The following is a 17,881-nucleotide window of genomic DNA, read 5'->3' on the forward strand; positions in this document are numbered from 1 at the left end:
CATCCTACGGAATCCATCGTCGGTTCTAGAACACTGAGAGAACACCGCCACATCACCTGACATTTCTGTAGATTTCCTCTGCCCTAAATTCCCCACAAAGCTAAAAATACTCTCCACTGAAAGGTCAGTGAAATTTGGAGATGAATGGATTCATCACAGTCATCAATATTTCAAACCCTGGCAGGCCGTCAGCAAGGTCTTGGGGGAGGTGGCGCACGCAGGGAAGGAGGGAAGCGTTTTCAAGATTTATTCGGTCCCCGCTTGCAGCCTGCAGGATAATGTTTTCAAGCAATGCAAGAATACAGATGTATTTTCTCCTCGATCTTTAGAAATCAGCCAAGCAGAGCAGGCCACGTGTGCATTATAAGAGAAAACGTCACCAAATTATTGTCGCTTCTATTTCGACAAAGGAGACGTTCATCTGTCCAGTTAAAATAATTTAAACAGGGGGCATCTGGGGGCTCCGTGGTTGAGCATCTGCCTTCGGCTCAAGGAGTGATCCCAGGGTCCCGGAATTGAGTCCCACATTGGGCTCCCTGCAGGGAGTCTGCTTCTCCCTCTGCCTGTGTCTCGGCCTCTCTCTCTCTCTCTCTCTCTGTGTGTCTCTCATGAATGAATAAGTAAAATCTTTTAAAATAATAATAATTTGAACAGGTGTTGCTGACCCGAGAGTTTCAACTGTGCTGCTAATCATCTGCTCATGCAAACCACTCCCATTGGGATCGAAATGAAGCTCTCCTCATCCCTTCTTCCACCTTGTTGGGACCCCCACCCCAGGACAGCCAGGAAAACACGGACACCCAAAGACCACGGTTCACCTGCACATCTCATGCTGGGAGTCTCAGTATTTGCTCCCCATTTGTTCGGTGGAGGTTGGGAGAAATGGAATACCTATTTCTTGGTAAAATATATATCAGGTATCCAGTGACCTCTTTTCTTTTGAGCTGTCCCACAACAAAAGTCTTATTTACACAGAAAATTTGAATGAGCAATGCAGAATTCACTAAAGATATCACAGGGGAAGCCAGGTGGGGATTTATAGCTTCTCCTGGGCAAACATCATTAGAGGCAGCAGCTCTGGTTCCAACTCTCTCCTCCTCAGCCCTCAGGCATCTCCTTCCCTCCCGCGGTCCTTCTTTCTCTCTCTCTCTGTCCCTGAAGGATTCAGTTTCTGTGTGCCTCTTCCACCCTGCGCCCCCAAGTTCCCCTGATCCCCTGCAGATCCCCCCTCACTCCCCTTTCCTTAAGACGTGCAACTTAGCTCTATCCCAGCTTCCGGGATTTAGGTTGACACAGCCCGACTCCCAAGGTTCAGTATCATCTCCGAGATTGCACCATCAGGAATGACGCTGACCTTGGAGCAGTACTGAGACCTCTTACTATCGCCCTAGCACTTCTTGCATTTGGGGAGCTTTGATGAGAAGTTAAAATACAATTTAAAAAAAAACATTAATTTCTAGGGTGCCTGGGTGGCTCAGTGGTTGAGCATCTGTCTTGGGCTCAGGGCGTGATCCCAGGTCCTGGAATCGAGTCCCCTATGGAGCTCCCCATCGGGAGCCTGTTTCTCCCTCTGCCTGTGTCTCTGCCTCTCTCTGGGTCTCTCATGAATAAAAACATAAAATCTTAAAAAAATTTTTTTTAAACATTAATATCTTATAAAACAACATTTATAATATTCACCTTCCCCCCCCATCTCCACCTGCCAGGGTCACATATGATGGCATTTACTCAACACCATTCATTCATTGTTTCTCCCTAAGTATTTACGTAGCGCCACCCACGAATGAGTCCTTTTCTAGACACTGGTGATATGGCCATAAAGACCACAGTCGAAGTCTCTGACTGCACAGAACTTAATGCTCATTGGGAGAAAAAGAAAAGAATCGTGCATAATATAAAAGGCCACAGCGCTACAAAGAAAAATAAGGCAAAGTAAAGGAGATGGTAATGGGCCACGTTCACAAGTGCAATTTTCAGTGCAGTTGAAAATCTTGGGTCAGCAGCACCTGCTCAAATTATTATTATTACTATTATTATTATTATATGTGTAAATATATACACACATATGTATACTGCAAGTTTTCATTTGTGCCTTTTTTTTTAACATTAAAATGGCAAGAGCAGAAATCTACAGTTGTCATTAGAAGCTTTGCAGAAGATGGAGACATCTCAAACCCCACGCTGCTAAGCAACAGACACCAGGGTTTTCAGCGCCGCCTTGCAGCGCGCACGCCCTTGTCCACGCTCCGCGCTCCTCCGGCTCCTGTGCTGCAGGCCATGGCCTCCCAGCTACCAGACACCAGAAATAAGATCTGCCAACTGAGCAGACGAGTTCTGCAGCATCTTCTCCAAAGATTTATTAAATTGTTATGAGAGAAGCAAGGGGAAGATAAAAAAAAATTTTTTTAACCTCTTCATCCTCAGATTGTGTCCAAACAACGAATGTTGCTTTGAAGGTTGGCTACGTGCATCGTTAACCTTTCATCCAGGTAAATGCAGAAGGACCAAAAGAGCAACCATTTAAAATATTTATCATCCGTCAGTGCACTCTGGGGGGCAAAACTGATACTTCCTTCAGAAAACAATTTCACACGTGGGCCAGATGTCCAGATTCTATCAACTTTGTATAGTTATTTCTATCTCCAACTTACTCATCTCTTCGACGCTCCGGCAGGCTATTTTTAACTTTGTGGTAGGTGGTGTACAAAAATCCAGAGAGTTTTCCGGGAAAAGAATGCATGAAAGGTACGACACCTAATTACTACAACAAAAACAGGACAGTCAGCTCGCAGAGGAAGGACTGGGGCTCATTCACCTGTCACCCTACCGTCTCACGTGCATTGTGTCTGGTCATCCCAAAGCCCAAGGAGCGGCCACCACCTCCACCATTTAGTGGAGGAGCCAGCTAGCGGAGATGTGAGGGAGGCCAAGAGCACGTACCTAAGGAGTGACTGAAACGGGACACGAATCCCAATCCTTGTGGCCTAGGGTCCCTTTCTATGACAGAGCCTTTCTTTTCCTTGCATCTAGCTTATTCCTCTTGGCTTCCCCGCCATGGACCACAGGCCCTCTTCAGCCTGGAGAAGTACATAGTCACTGACTAAATGCAAAGTACCAAGCTCCAGGAGTAAAATTTCAGGGATTGACATTTGAGATTAAAAACGTTGATGATTGCAAACTTTCCCCATTGAAATGGGAGCAAACTTGCTTCAAGGAACAGCAGCTTAATGCACAGCTACTTAGTTCATCAACCCACAAGAAGAGTCTTGCCTCCAGTCTGCCCAACCAAGTCTTATTAAAATAACATGATCGAGGAGGGTATCATGCCATCACGTCTGTCATGTTCTATCTGCTAGAAGCAACTCACAGGTCCTGTCTGAAATCTAGGGGGAAGGATTAGACACGGGAGGGAATACCAGAAGTTAGAAGTCCTGGGGTTATCTGAGGGTCTGTCCACCATAAACACCCTTTATGCACAGGCATGTGAATGGCCTAGTCCAGTGAGTTAGCAACGGAACCGGTATTGAGGAGAGTGCATCAGAATCATCTGGAGGGTATGCTAAATCATCTGGAGGGTATGCTAAAACACAGAGGGTCCTACCCCCAGGTTTCTAATGTAGTAGGTCTGGGGTGGGAATTTGCATTTCTAACAAGTTCCCAGGTAAAAGGGATGGTGCTGGTCAAGGGATCACACTTTAAGACCCTGTACCCCAGTTTTCATGTCCAAGCCCCTCCCACTGCCATCTCCCAGTCCCTCAGGATTACGAATGTACATACTGGCAGCGTGGTCTGCCCATGGAAGGCACATGCAAGCCTGGTGACGCAACACGGAGGGCTCTTTGCACAGAGAATTCTGGGGGCCCAGGTATCCAGAGTACAGTCTAGAAGAGGAAGCACGGGTTCTAGGTGGGCCTATGGACATACTCAGCAAGGCTCAGACAGACGAAGGCTACAACAGGACCCTCTAGAACTAATGGCTCAGGACAGGGGTCAAGGATTATGAAGGGTCAGATTTTCCCCTACTTGCACAAGCAAGGAAATGGGCCTGCCAGTTTTCACAGATCTTGGCAGAAGACCCAAGACGCCTGGATCACAGGAAAGAGACAATTACTCACAGCCACAGCAGTAGCCATAGTAACATCACTGCATCAGCTCCTTGAGCCCTAATTCCAGAAGGGTGACAGGATGGGGGTCAGGTGTTGCCTGTTTATACGGCGGGGTGTGTTTCGGGAAGGTAACACTGAGATTAGGAGGCCCTGGTTTCATACAGTGGCTGCTAGCAAGTCTGCCCAACTCCTGGTCCCGAGACACGGACTTGATCCATAGTACCCTGGATGGTAAATCAATCTGCCCCTCGGGAGACAGCCTCTACCCTCTGAGGCTGCCTGCTACGCAAAACATCCCTGCAAAGACCGTGCAGAGAAAATTAGCTGTTAATGCCTTTGCTCAGAGGACCAGCGGTGCAGAACCTTGAGCAAGCTATGGAGAACTGTCTCCTGACAACAGGGGTCCAGGGGCCAGGTGCTGGCCAGAAGAGGAGCACGCAAGCCAGCACGGTGTCTGAGGAGGAGTTTTTGAGGCAGATGGATCAGTAAATTAAGAGGCGCTGAAGACCAAGCAAAGGGAAATACCAAGGCGGGCGCTGGGACCTGCGCTCAGGGAAGTAACCGGGGGAGGAAGGGAAATCTAGATCACGAAGTAGCCTTCCTTCCAGCCAATGGGAGGACTCTGCTCGTTATTCTGAACAAAATGAGGAGTTATCGCAGGGTTTCTGAGGGAGGAGTGGCATGGGACCAAAGGTTTTGGGAGGATGCCTCTGGTTACCATGTTGGGAATGGGCTGGAGAGACAAGCCAGGGCCAAAGCAGGGAGATCAACTAGGAAACTCTTATGGAAACCAGATGAGAGGTGATGGTGGCCTAGGCCACGGCAATGTCGACAGAGGGGTGGGAAACTGTTTCACTCTTTGGAATTGGAACTGGCAGGACAGACTGGGGATGGGCTACAATCAGAACACCCCCCTCCCCCAAAACAAAAACTTCTTGGGCTTTGGGCTTCTGCCTTTGACACACAGTTGCCATCCACGGACAAGGGGATAACCTTGGGAGAACCAACAATATGTTGGAGGAAGGAGACCAGAAGTTCAATGTCAGTCATGTAAGGTCCAGATACTTGTTAGGCTCACGCGGACGTATCAAGTGGGTCGTCTGAGGTTGAGGGAAATCAGAAGTTCAGGAGCTGGTAGTTTCTGGATGGAGTTTAGAAGTGTGAGTCCTGAAGAGCTCACAAGGGAGGGAAGTACAGACAGAAACACAAAGGAGACTGAGACTGGGCTTGGGGGCAGCAGTAGGAAGGGGGTCGATGGATGCCCTGGAACCCAAGAGAACAAAGCGCTTCAAGGAGAAGCAGGGGGCATCTATGCAAAGTGGTGCTGGTAGGTCAACTAAGATGAGGACTGAGAAGTGATCACTGGATTTTTTTTTTTTTTTAAGAGGGATCGCTAACTGGGGCACCTGGGTTGGCTCAGTCTGTGGAGTGACTCTTGGTTTCAGCTCAGGCCCCGATCTCAGGGTCCTGGGATCGGACCCAGTCTCGGGCTCTAGGATCTTTCCTCTCTGTCTCCCTCCTCGCTGCTTCTTCCCCTGCTCACACTGGCACACGTGTGCACCCGTGCTCTCTCTCTCAAACAAATAAATAATTTTTAAAAAAGATAAGGAGCGCGTGGGTGACTGGGGTCAGTTAAATGTCTGCCTTTGGTTCAGGTCACAAGGCTGGGGTCCTGGGATCCAGCCCCGAGTTGGGGTCGCTGCTCGGTCGGGAGCCTGCTTCTCCCTCTCCCTCTGCTGCTCCCCCTGCTTGTGCTCTGTCAGATAAATAAATAAAAAACTTAAAAAAGGAAAGATAAATCAAAACTGATTTTGTTTTTAAAAAGAGGGAGAGCTGATTTTCTCTTTCTTCAACTCAACTGGAACCCAAATTCAAAGTTATTATGGGACCATCACGCCTCCATCAAATATAATAGGTCCCATTACATTAATCTAAAATATTTATCTTCCCTCAGCCTTGGAAAAGGGACACGTAGAAAAGACAAAGATGTAAGGAGGACACAGTCCAGGTCCGCGGCGTCGGGCACAGGGCATTGCCGGAAAGCAGAGGACATCGAGGCCCTCATGAATCAAACAGGACACTGGCACCAAGTTCTTTCTATCCCAGAGCTCAGATGTCCACAGGAAGGTAGGTTTCATACCTGTACATGTTGTGAATTCCTGGATCATTGCAAACAAACATATTTAACTCTAAGTTCATAAAATGTGGGATGAAGACAAATGTAAATCCATTTTTACCCTTGTTAAAAAGAGAGACAACGCCAATGAAGTTGCTTTCACCAAGCCCCACACCAGCACGTCAGGACTTACTACCTCACCTAAATTGCATTTTCAGCCTCTTCCCCCAATATAACCTTTAACCAGTTAGTCTGGAGTTACACGTCAACGTGAGTAGGGTAATCACCCGATGGACCTCTTCCGACCCCCACAGATGGGGAAGGTGACCTTGCCTGAACCCATCCACTCTTTGCTCGAAATGTCCTTTTTCCTCCCCCCCCCCCTTATGTCTATAAAAGCCATCCAAAGGCTTTTACACAGCCCCTCGGAGCCCCTCTCTACTCCCCAACTGGGATACAGCCTAATTCATGAAGTGTTGGAAACAGCCACTTACACCTTCAAATTTGCTCGGTTGAATTTTCTTTTATAACGGCCTCCGTGAGCAAAGGTCATCAAAAGTTGTATCTGGACCTAATCGTAAGATTGGGGGGATAGTGATATGTAGAACAAAGGCAAAAAGGGAAAAAAATTAAACTTCCTTACAACTTAGCACCTGTTGACAAGTATTTGGGACAGGCAGCGTGGCCTTCCTCCAGGGACTCAACTGCCTACACCTTAACACCTGGCCAGAGACAAATGACAACCTTAGCCTGACATTAGGCCAACCTCCAAGACCCTGGGCGTCTCCTTCAATGTATGAAAATCTCTTTGGAAACTTCCTTTATCTCTACCCACCCCACCCCCAAGAGATGCTGTTAGCAATCACCTCCCCCCCAAGCACCCAGCCCACTGACACACATCTGAAGGGTCTCATGACTTAAGAGTTTACTAGAGAAGAGTAAACGAGACCCCTCCGGGCCCTGGAAACCCACTTCCAAAGTCCTTAGAGACACTATCCCTGCTCCCTTCCAACTTGAGAGTATAAAATCAGCCACTCCTCACCACCCCAGTGCAGGGGTGGTGCACTTCCCATCTCTGTGCATTAATAAAACCTTTTTTTTTTCTTTTTTGGCAACAAAGACGTCTCAAGAGTTCCTTCTCGACTGTGAGCTCCCAGACTCCAACATCTCACGTCAATAGCAAGATAATAATGAGTAGGTGCTGGACACCACTGATCTGTGATCGGCTCGGAACTCTTCCCTGAAGGCAGCAACCCCGTAACATCACCCACGAGGAGGACAAAGGCAAGAGGAATGTCTCGAAAATTAAATTTCCTCCCAACCTGCAGCCCACTGACGAACCCCTGCGACAGGCTGAGCGGGACACCCCTCACGGAACCCACGGTCGCCTTCGTGATGTTGTTTCGCCAGCAAGGACTACAAGCCACTTTAGCTTGACGACAGGTCCAGACTTCGGGACCCTAGAGCTCCTCTTTGATGGGGAGAAATCCCCTTAGAGATCCGTTCTCTCTCCCGACTCTAAAGCATGCAATCGGCCACCCCTCGCCCATGTCCTGTCCTGTGCTACGATGAAAGCACCTTCGTGTACCATAAAATTCTTTCTTGACCAGTGTGCTCGACGACCTGGCATCATCAATACCCATAAGAAGTTAAGTGGGGGAGCTGCTGGCAATACTGTGACCCCAATACTTTTCGAATGTATATCTGAATCTCTTTCCAGGTATCCGTTTGGCATCTGCTTACTGTTTACCCAATCCACCTCACTTTCTTTTTTTTTTTTTCCTATACAATACTTGCTTTTCAAATGTATTAGACTATTTATTAGTAAATGCGAGGCCTTCCTCTCTGGCGCCTACAAACACAAGTTTCTGGCCAGAGGGGCCAAGCTCTTCTCCAAGGTGCAAAAGGAATCTTGTCAAGTGCACGTGTGGGGTGTTGTCAGGAAGTAACCACCCACCTTCCCGCAGGTGGGCCCTAAGCCTCACATCTTCTGCATGCAGATTTTTCAAAATCGCAAGATCCCATTTCAAAAAATTTCTGATTGTGTGTTCTTATTTCCTCACATGCTCTAAACTGTCACGGTGGGGGGAAAACAAAAAAACAAATGCAAGCCCTCATCCTCACCATATGCTTCCCTCCCTCTTTCAGGGACAGTGTCATCGAGAGCGGACTCTGGGAACCCGTGCAGCGAGCATCTCTTCAATGACTGGAACCCTGCCTGGTACCCACTGGGCCTACAATTAATAGGTATTTTCCTTGCCAGTAATGTGCTTCCTGGACTGGGAAAAATGTGCAGAAGCGGTAAGTCCTTGTAAAAGTCTTCCAATCTTTTGAAATAAACCTTGCAGGAAGCATGGATGTGTTGAAACTTCCAGGTGGGGCCCTGGGTGTCAAAAATGGAATAACAGGGACCAAGGACTGCACTTTGCTCGCGGCCTGCTCTAATTCTTTTAAGTAAGGGGACCCCATCTTTCTGGGAGGGCTTCATGTAGAAATGAATCCCCCTTGGAAGCCAACATGTTGGAAAACAGGCAATTTTCTTTTCAGCTCTCATTATTGCTCCTTTCAGCTCATTCGTGTGCAAGAGGGAAAATCAGAGAAAAAAACAAATATCTGATGGCTTGAGACTCTGAAATCAAAGAGATTTGAAGAGATCCCCTCCCACCACCCAAAGTTTTTCTCTTGAATGAATCTGCTCCACGTTCCAGGGTCCTTCACGAGGCACTTGCTGGTGACCGACAAAAGAAATGTCTCATGGTAAGAAAAATGCATTTTGCCGTTTCCAAGGGGTTGCAGGATTCTCTATGTTAGATACACATCAGAAAAATGTACTTTGTAGGGTGCAAATAACCGCAGGTAAATTTGGAGAGGAAGCATAACATATGCATACATTTTCAGTGTGTGGCATGTTATCTGGCCGTAGCACTAATAGCGAAGAGCCAGGTTTTTGTCTTTCGAGAACGAAGCGAGACGCTGGCGACGAAAGGGTATCCTTGAAGATTTGTGATTGTATTTTGGGATTTCATTTCCTCTGCGTCAAAATGCAACGCATGCAAACTCGTGCTGTGAGAAACCATCTAAAATTTATCCTTCCTTGAGGACCCACAGCTTTCTTTTAGCCAACTCAGATTCATTTAATGTTTCGCTGCCTTCCCTGGTGCATTAAGGATGACTCTTGATTTAATACACACATCTTAAATACATTGCACTGCATTTCTTAAATATTCCAATGAAAGGTAAAATGATGGGCTTGAACATCCACAGTCTGGGATCACCCTTTACGTGTTCTTTACTGCATCCTCAGTAAATTGAAGAGGTGGCTTCAGGGTGTTGGGGACAGTCCAGACCCGCAGGAATAGTGAACATCTGCATACACGGAGAGCAAGCCAGGGGGAGGACTGAGGCTGATGCCCTCTTTTTGCCACTTTAGACCACAAAAATTTAGCATCGAAATCGCTATGATAGCTCAAGGACAAAACCACCGATTCTTCCTTTTTCCCTACCAGGTACCTGGTTAAGGTAGGTATTGCACTAATATGCTTGGGAGACAGCTAAATAAATGAAACATATTCACGCTAACACGTAATTACAATACTCATGAGACTAGAAAGAGCCTTACGTTTTGGGGTACTCATTGAGCTTAGTCCTTTCAGCCAACATCCTACTTTCTGGAAACGAAATGCACATCCTAATGTCTTTTATTTGTTCTACAGTCCTGAGATCACTGATATGAAGGAACACCAAGGGCAGTATCATATATGAACGCTCCCACCTTTGAACTGGCTTTTCCTTGCAGCTAGTAATTAAAATTCTATAGTGGTTCTAAGAACCACATGGCTTGCGACTTAAGAGAATTCATCTTGAAAACAGAACGAAAACAGCAAGTTGTTGATAGATGAGCACATCACCACCCCACCCCACCCCCCACTCCCAGCTGGCCATATTATATTTTTTAAAAAAATATTTATTTATTTATTCATGAGAGTCACAGAGAAATAGAGAGGCAGAGACACAGGCAGAGGGAGAAGCAGGCTCCATGCAGGAGCTGATGCAGGACTCGATCCCAGAACCCCGGGATCATGCCCTGGGCCAAAGGCAGATGCTCAAGCACTGAGCCACCCAGGTGCCCTTATGGGGCTTACACTTGCAGACCTCAGGAATTCTGGTCCTATTCTTTCAGACCTAGACCCTGCCCATAAGTGGGATGGGCAGTGCCATTAAATCCTGCCCTTTAACACCCCCCCCCCCAACAGACTGTATGAATATGAAGTAAAATCTATTATTTGTAACTCTGCACACTGACTGCTCACACGTGCCAATTTAAGGAGGTAGCACGGAACAGTGGTTAAAATCCCAGTGTATGAAGTCAAACTTCCATATTTCAAATCCGGGCTCTAACACAGCCAAGCTGTATGAACTGGAGAAAGTTGAGTAACTCCTCTGTCATTCAGCGTCCTTACTTGCAAAATGAAAAGAACACCATCTTCCTCAGGATTTCATTTTATTCATTAAATAACACAGTCTTTTAGCGTATCACATGGCATCTGGCGTTAAAAAAAAGAATCCCACTGGGGCACCTGGGTGGCTCAGAGGTTGAGCGTCTGCCTTGGGCTCAGGCCATGATCCCAGGGTCCTGGGATCGAGTCCCGCATCGGGCTCCCTGCAGGGAGCCTGCTTCTCCCTCTGCCTGTGTCTCTGCTTTTCTCTCTGTGTCTCTCATGAGTAAATAAATAAAATCTTAAAAAAAAATAACCCCACTAAAATATTACAGTTATTGTCGCCCCACAATGTGAATGAGTTCTAGTATTCAGCAGTCTAGTATTCAAAAAAAATCCCATTGGGATGGGAATATGTAATCTCATCAGTTCTGTGTGCATTACCCATGGGGATGGCTCTTCTGAGCTATCCTCCCGGGAAAGATGACAAATTCATCTTTGTCTTCCACTGGCATATGCTGTCCAGCATGTAACTGTGGAGCCGGTGTAGTGGTGAGGTGGTGAAGCTCATGCTCTGGACTCACGCAGACCTAGAGTCGAATTTTTCCTTCCACATTTAATTTTTTCTGCCTTTAGTTTCCCTTCTACAAGAGGAGCTCAATGTAATGGTATCTATCCCACGGTGTTCCTGTAGGAATTCAACAAGGTAACGCATGCAAAGCGCCTGGTATATGCTACTAAGAGCAACAGCCAACATTTATATGGTACTTAGCCTGGGCCGGGAGCTGTTTTAAGCATCTGGCATGTATTCACTCCTTAAATCCTCCATACAGTCCTAACATAGAGGCACTATTATTATTCTCACTTAATGCACAGGAACCAAGGCCCAGGGAGACCTAGCAACTTGTTCAGGGTCATATTCACGATAAGCGACAATGACAAAATTAAGGGCAGTTTGCTCTGATTCTGGAATCTTAACCACCATCCCCTGTTGCCTCTCGGTAGTAAGTGTTTGTCCAGTATTTGCGATTACTACAGTAATCAATAAATGCTTGTTGAAGTGTTTAACAAATCAATATTTGCCGAAGCACTTACTTATTATTTACTGCATCTCACTAAGTAACAAATCTTGTCACAGGTCACAAAAATGGACTCTCTTGCGTACACGTTTTTTTTTTTTTTCAAGCAACTTCTCAGATCTGGCCACCCAAAGTTTTAAGAAAACAAGAAGTATATTTGGGTAGACAATGTGAAAAAGGTTCCAATATACTATAATTATCATTTCTATGATTCGATTTTATAAGAATTTTAATTAAAATAACAGTATAAGATATGCTGCAAATGATTGACTTTAATAATGAATACAATACTACCTATTTTAAAATTTTTATTTAGGGGCACCTGGGGGGCTCAGTGGTTGAGCGTCTGCTTTTGGCTCAGGGCGTGATCTCGGGGTCCTGGGATCAAGTCCCGATTTGGGCTCCCTGCATGGAGCCTCTACCTCTCTCTCTCTCTCTCTCTCTCTCTCTCTCTGTATCTCTCATGAATAAATAAATAAAAATCTTTTTTAAAAAAATCATAAATCAAAAGATGTAACACCTACCTTGCATAGTTCGAGGTTTATGATTATTGTCCCTGAATTACACTAAACAAATCTTTTCCCTGAGTAATCTGATCCCTCCAACCTAAGAGACTTAACCTGTTGCCATTTGGCACAGAGAAGAGGGATTATTCTATTGTTTTCTAACAAAATAACTTACTTAGTTTATAAAGCAAGGCTTTGTTTTTCACGCAATCTTAAGAAAACTGATATAAGTGTACTCAGTTTTCTACGGCTTCGTTCCTTGCCTCATTTTCTGTTCTGATCCTTATTTCATTCACCTGTTCCTAATTTCCACGATCTCGCTGTGTCTTTTATACGTGTATGAACTGCCACACGTTCTTGCTGGAACGAGGTGAGCGTAAATAAATGTCCTGTGAACCAAGTTACACAAGACGTTGTCGCTTGAATGGAACTTGCAAACAGGTCAGATTACTCTGATATTTATAAACTTTACATCATTTACAGATTTCTGAGAATCTTCCTCAGTAGACTGTAAAAAAATGTTACTGTAGTACGCTGAATACTGACCCCCCAAAGATATCAGGTCCCAATCCTCAGAGCCTGTAAATGTTACTTCACGTGGGAAAGGGGTCTTTGCAGAGGTGATTATTTAAGATCTTGGGATATGGGGATCCCTGGGTGGCGCAGCGGTTTAGCGCCTGCCTTTGGCCTAGGGCACGATCCTGGAATCCCGGGATCGAGTCCCGCGTCGGGCTCCCGGCATGGAGCCTGCTTCTCCCTCTGCCTGTGTCTCTGCCTCTCTCTCTCTCTGTGTGTGACTATCATAAATAAATTAAAAAAAAAAAAAAAAGATCTTGGGATATGGAGAGTCTCCTGGATTACCCAGGCAGGCTCTAAATGAATCACAAGCATTTTTATAAAAGACAGAGGGAAATCTGATAGAGAAGGCAATGAGACCCCCAAGGCCAAGGCTGCAGAGATGTGGCCGAGGAACACCGGCAGCCACCAGAACCTGGAAGACGCAAGGAATCCATTCTTAGAGCTTCCAGAGGAGCAAAGCCCTGCTGACAGTTTAACTGTGGTGCAGTGGTAGTGATCTTGGACTTCAGCCCTCAGAAAGGTTGAGAATAAATTTCTATTGTTTTAAGCCACTACATTTGTAGTGATTTGCTAGAGCGGTCACAAGAAACTTACACAATTTTTTAAAAAATCATTTTTTAGAGAGAGAAGGGCAGGAGAGGGAGAGAACCTCACAGCCCTGAGATCATGACCTGAGCTGAAATGAAGTCGAACGCTAAAGCAACTGAGTCACCCGGGTGCCCCGAAACTAACACAAGTATTAATCTAAATATAGATCAGTGTTAAGTGGACAGAAAATTTTCCTTTTCACATTAAAGACACTAAGAAAGACACACACAAAGTTATTTCCTATTTCCTATTCCTAATGGAATACTGAACGGTAGTCTAAAAAGATCAGGAATTTTTATTTCAAAGGATTACCACAAGGTTTCGCAAAAATGCCACATTCCTAACCAAAGTCTCTAATATACCAAGTTTATTAATACAAAATTCTCTCGTGCCAGGAAAGCAACTGGGAATGGTGGCCTCCTGTGGGCTCCTCATTCCACATTGTCCCCCAGGAACTTCTCATAGAGAATCATTCGGTGCATAGCCCTGCCTCTTATGTTTTCTGTTCTGTCAACTTCCGAGAATGTTTTCTTATTTTGCTGGAAGTAATCTATTACTTTACAAAGTCTTAAGAACATATTTGCAGAATTTCACTCATGGAAAAGTTTCCGAAAGAACCTGCCGCTGCACTTATCGGGCTATGCGTACAAACCATGCAGTGTTCTGGAAAGTACTAGGGAACATACCAGTGGCAGTGCCGACTCAATCTCACTCAATTTTGCTTTTTCCTGGGTCAGGAGGCAACAAAACAAGCCACTCCCACACTGGATAATTCTAAAATAAACCGTGCCGATGATAGAAACTTACACTTAGGAAACCATAGGAGTCTCTTCGAATCTAAGAGGCAATTCATTTGGCCAGAAACACGTGCCAAGTGGTAAGAACATTTTCCCCTCCGCATAAACCATTTTCTGAAAAGTTTTCTTAAAGAACCTAATAGGTCTACTTCTTAAATGACCCCCCCACCCCCGCAAAAAAAAAAAAAAAAAGGCTGAAAATGAAGAACTCCAAGTACAGGGAAAATGAGGACTTAAGAGGCAAATATCATCCATCTGATTGTAAAAGTAGAGAATCAGAGTCAGCCTTGGTACCGTCATCCTACATACCTGTTCCAAGTTACCTGATTTTCTCCCTAAGTCTTTCTTAAATCTGTTCTTTCTCCTCCTCCTGGCTGCCCATCACCCTAGCCCAAATCTCCCTAGGCAACTTCACTTGCCCTTTAAAACTTGGGCTCCCCACCCGCTCAGATCCCACCCACTCCTAAGGGGAAGGGAAGAGTGGCCGAGGGGGTAGGGGACAGATAAATGGGGAGGTGGGTAAGTGGCTTTGAGTGGGAGTGGGGCACTCCCCGCATGTACCCCGCCTACCTGGCAGCACCAGGAATTCCCGCACCCTGCTGGCTTCCCCTCGGAAAAGGGGACTGAGAGCCTCATGGGACCCCAGGGCCAAAGCCACTCAACCAGCGTGAAGCCCAAAGAACAGACACTTTGCAGGCAAAGTAAACCATCTTCGCTGTTTTGATGCTCGCCCACTGGGCCAGACTCAGGCTCTCGCTGAGCCACGCGGCCGCCTCCCTGGCATTGACACCGTGGCCACCTGACATTTTATTTATCAATAACTATCAAGTTCACGGCGGTCACTTCCTCTCCTATAAACCTCAGGAAGCAGGAGTCAAGTCTGTGTTTGCTGTCCCCAGCTCAGGACTCGGCAAAAGCAGAGAAAGCGCTGGAATATGTGTTAAGTCAACCTCCAAAGGCGAGCCACCCCATGACACCAGCGGGTCCCACCTGCAGCCTCGCTGCCTCCAACCACAGTGAAGAACCGATGACCCGGGAGGCCTCGAAGCGGGCGCCCAGGCCCCGGAGATGCGCAGGTGACTGATCCCCGATGGGTCCGTAGTGGACACTCTGCAAATCATTCTAATGTGTGGGGCAGGCTGCAAGCCCCAGGGTTATTGCACCTGCTTCAGCTCAGGACTGAAGGGCTCCAGCCCTGCCGCTGCCTCAACTTGATCCACAGCCCCCCACCCACCCCGGGTTGAATTCTCCCTTCCTGGGGGGGTGGGGGATGGAGGGGGGATGGAGGAGGGGATGGAGGGGGGGTGGAGGGGGGTGCAGGGGGAGGGTCCTGGAAGCGGCAGTTCTGTGCGCAGGAACTTGGCTGATGGAACAAGCCGGGATGGTTCGGGATGGTTCGTCCTGTTCAGGCAACTGCAATCCTGGCAGCAAACCTGTTGGGTGGCTCCAGGCCCAGGTCCGGGCCCCGCCAAGTCCTTCCCATTCAGGAAGCTTCCTCCCCTAGAGGGCGAAGCACAGAGGATCCCGAACCTCTCTTGCCTTTATTTATTTTTTTATTTTTTTATTTTGTAAATGGGCTTTTACTTCTTTTAAGAGCCTTTGCAGAACGGCTCGCGGTGCGGGCGGCGCTGCGCTGAGGGTCTCCGGCCCGAGGGCCCCCCAGTCGCCGCCTCGGGCCCGCAGCCGCAGTCCGCCCACCTGTGCCCCTCTTGCACCTGCCCCCTCCGCCCTCAGGCCCGCCGGGGCTCCCGGGCTGGTGCCGCGGGGCTGTCCCCCCCCCCCGGCCGCCGCCTCTGGCTGCTGCAGCGACCCCGGGGCGCGGGGGGGGGGACCCCGACCTGGGCAACCGGGCCCACGCGGCTCTCGCTCGGAGGTCGGGGGCGGGCGGGGGCAGTGCCGGTGACTCCGGGGCGGAGGGGGGCGGCCTCGGGGCGGGGGGGACCTCGGGGCGGGGGGGCGACCCCAGGGCGGGGGGGGCGACCCCAGAGCGGAGAGGGGACCCCGGGGCGGAGGGGGCGACCTCGGGGCGGAGGGGGCGACCTCGGGGCGGGGGGTACCCGGGGGCGACCCAAGGGCGGAGGGGGAACCCCGGAGCGGGGAGGGCCCTGGGGCGACCTCGGGGCAGGGGGGGCGACCCCGGGGCCGAGAGGACCCCGGGCGGGTAGGACCCCGGGGTAGGGGGGGACCCCGGGTCTCCGCGGAGCCTCCAGCCAACTTGGGCCGGGACGCTCCCCCGCCCCCCCCCCCCCCGAGGCCCGGGCCCCGTCGCCGACCCCGGACGCCGCACAACAGGTCCCGGGGCCTCGAGGCCGGGCGGGCGCGCTCTGCCAGCGGGGCCCCAGGTCGCCCCCAGCCCGGGGCGCGGGGCGGGGGGCGGCGGGCGCGGGCCGGCGCGGAGTTGCGGGCGCGGGGACACTCACCTCGAGCCTGCGCCTCCATCGTGGCCGCCTCCGACTCCGCGGCGCGGGCGCTTCCCGAGGAGCCGGCGGCGGCGCCCGAGCCCAGGGAGCAGCTGGCCCCGCCGCGCCCGCCCGCCCCCGCCCTCCCCCTGCGCGCTCGCGGGCGCCCGCGTGGACCCGGTGGGGGCCGGCCCGGCGGTTCCCCGGCGCCCAGCCCGCCGCCCGGCCACGCGGGGAGCCCAGCGCCACCTGCCGGCCGCTCCGCGCGCGACGCCGCCCGCGCCCCCTCGGGCCCAGCCGCGCTCAGCCCTGCAGGTGCGCGCCCCGCGACCCCGCGCCCCGGGCACCCCGGGCACCCCGAGGCCCGGGCACCCCCACCTTCCCCGCGCCGCGGGCACCTCCGCGCCTCCCCCCGCGCCCCCGGGCACCCCCCGCGCCTCCTGCGCCCCCCACGCTGCCCCCGCACCCCCCGCACCCTTGGCACTCTGCTCCCCCCGCGCCCGGGCACCCCCGCCCCGGGTGGGAGCAGGAACCGTGTCTTTACAGCCCTGAGCTGTCACTCCCGGTAGGAAAGACGGCGTCTGGCTCCTGGGGACCCGCCGCGCCCCGTTTGTGTCCAGCGACCAACGCGGAACCTTGTCTTCCGCGGCTTCTGCTCAGAGCGCCCTTGTCCATGTCCCCTGGACCCGCGGGCTCGGGGCGCAGGCCACGCGTTAGGACCGACCCCCGGGATCCCCGGGTGCCTCAGTGCTTGAGCTGCCCTCGGCCCAGGGCGTGACCCCGGGGTCCCGGGATCGAGTCCCACATGGGGCTCCCTGCGTGGAGCCTGCTTCTCCCTCTGCCTGTGTCCCTGCCCCTCTCTCTCTCTCTCTCTCTGTGTCTCTCATGAATAAATAAATACAATCTTTAAATATATAGAGAGAGAAAGAAAAAGAACTGACCCCCCAGGGAAACCTATTAAGCTGATTTAACTGAACAGCATTTCACAGGAGCCATTTTTCAAACAGCAAAATCAGCTCACTCCCCCCATAAAAGCACCAAAAAACGGTGTGCCTGCGGCCTGTGCAAGAGCGCCTGTGCGCCTGGGGCTGAAGCAAGGAGGGCTCTCCCCCGCGTGGCCCCAGCTGGGGGTGGCCTGTGCTGCCCAGGCCTCTGCGGCCCAGGCCTGTGCAGGCCGTGAAAGCCCTGCATGGATCTTACTGTCACAAATGAATCTTAATCATGAGGCAAATCCACAGATGTGGAGTCCGCACATACTAAGCATTAAGGCCGTGC

General features: G+C 50.0%; 1 protein-coding gene across 10 annotated transcripts in view; it reads right to left on the reverse strand.

Moving 5' to 3' along the window:
- Positions 1–16,796, reverse strand: part of TPD52L1 (TPD52 like 1) — a 97,475-nt gene extending 80,679 nt beyond the window's left edge. For all 10 annotated transcript variants that reach the window (XM_072765045.1, XM_072765037.1, XM_072765002.1 and 7 more), the window contains exon 1: positions 16,628–16,796. In XM_072765045.1, coding sequence (XP_072621146.1) covers positions 16,628–16,646 — 19 coding nt within the window. In that variant the 5' untranslated portion in view covers positions 16,647–16,796. The remainder of the gene's footprint in view (positions 1–16,627) is intronic.
- Positions 16,797–17,881: the final 1,085 nt, after the last annotated feature.

This window comes from Vulpes vulpes, chromosome 1 (assembly GCF_048418805.1).
Source record: "Vulpes vulpes isolate BD-2025 chromosome 1, VulVul3, whole genome shotgun sequence".
Lineage (NCBI taxonomy): Eukaryota > Metazoa > Chordata > Mammalia > Carnivora > Canidae > Vulpes > Vulpes vulpes.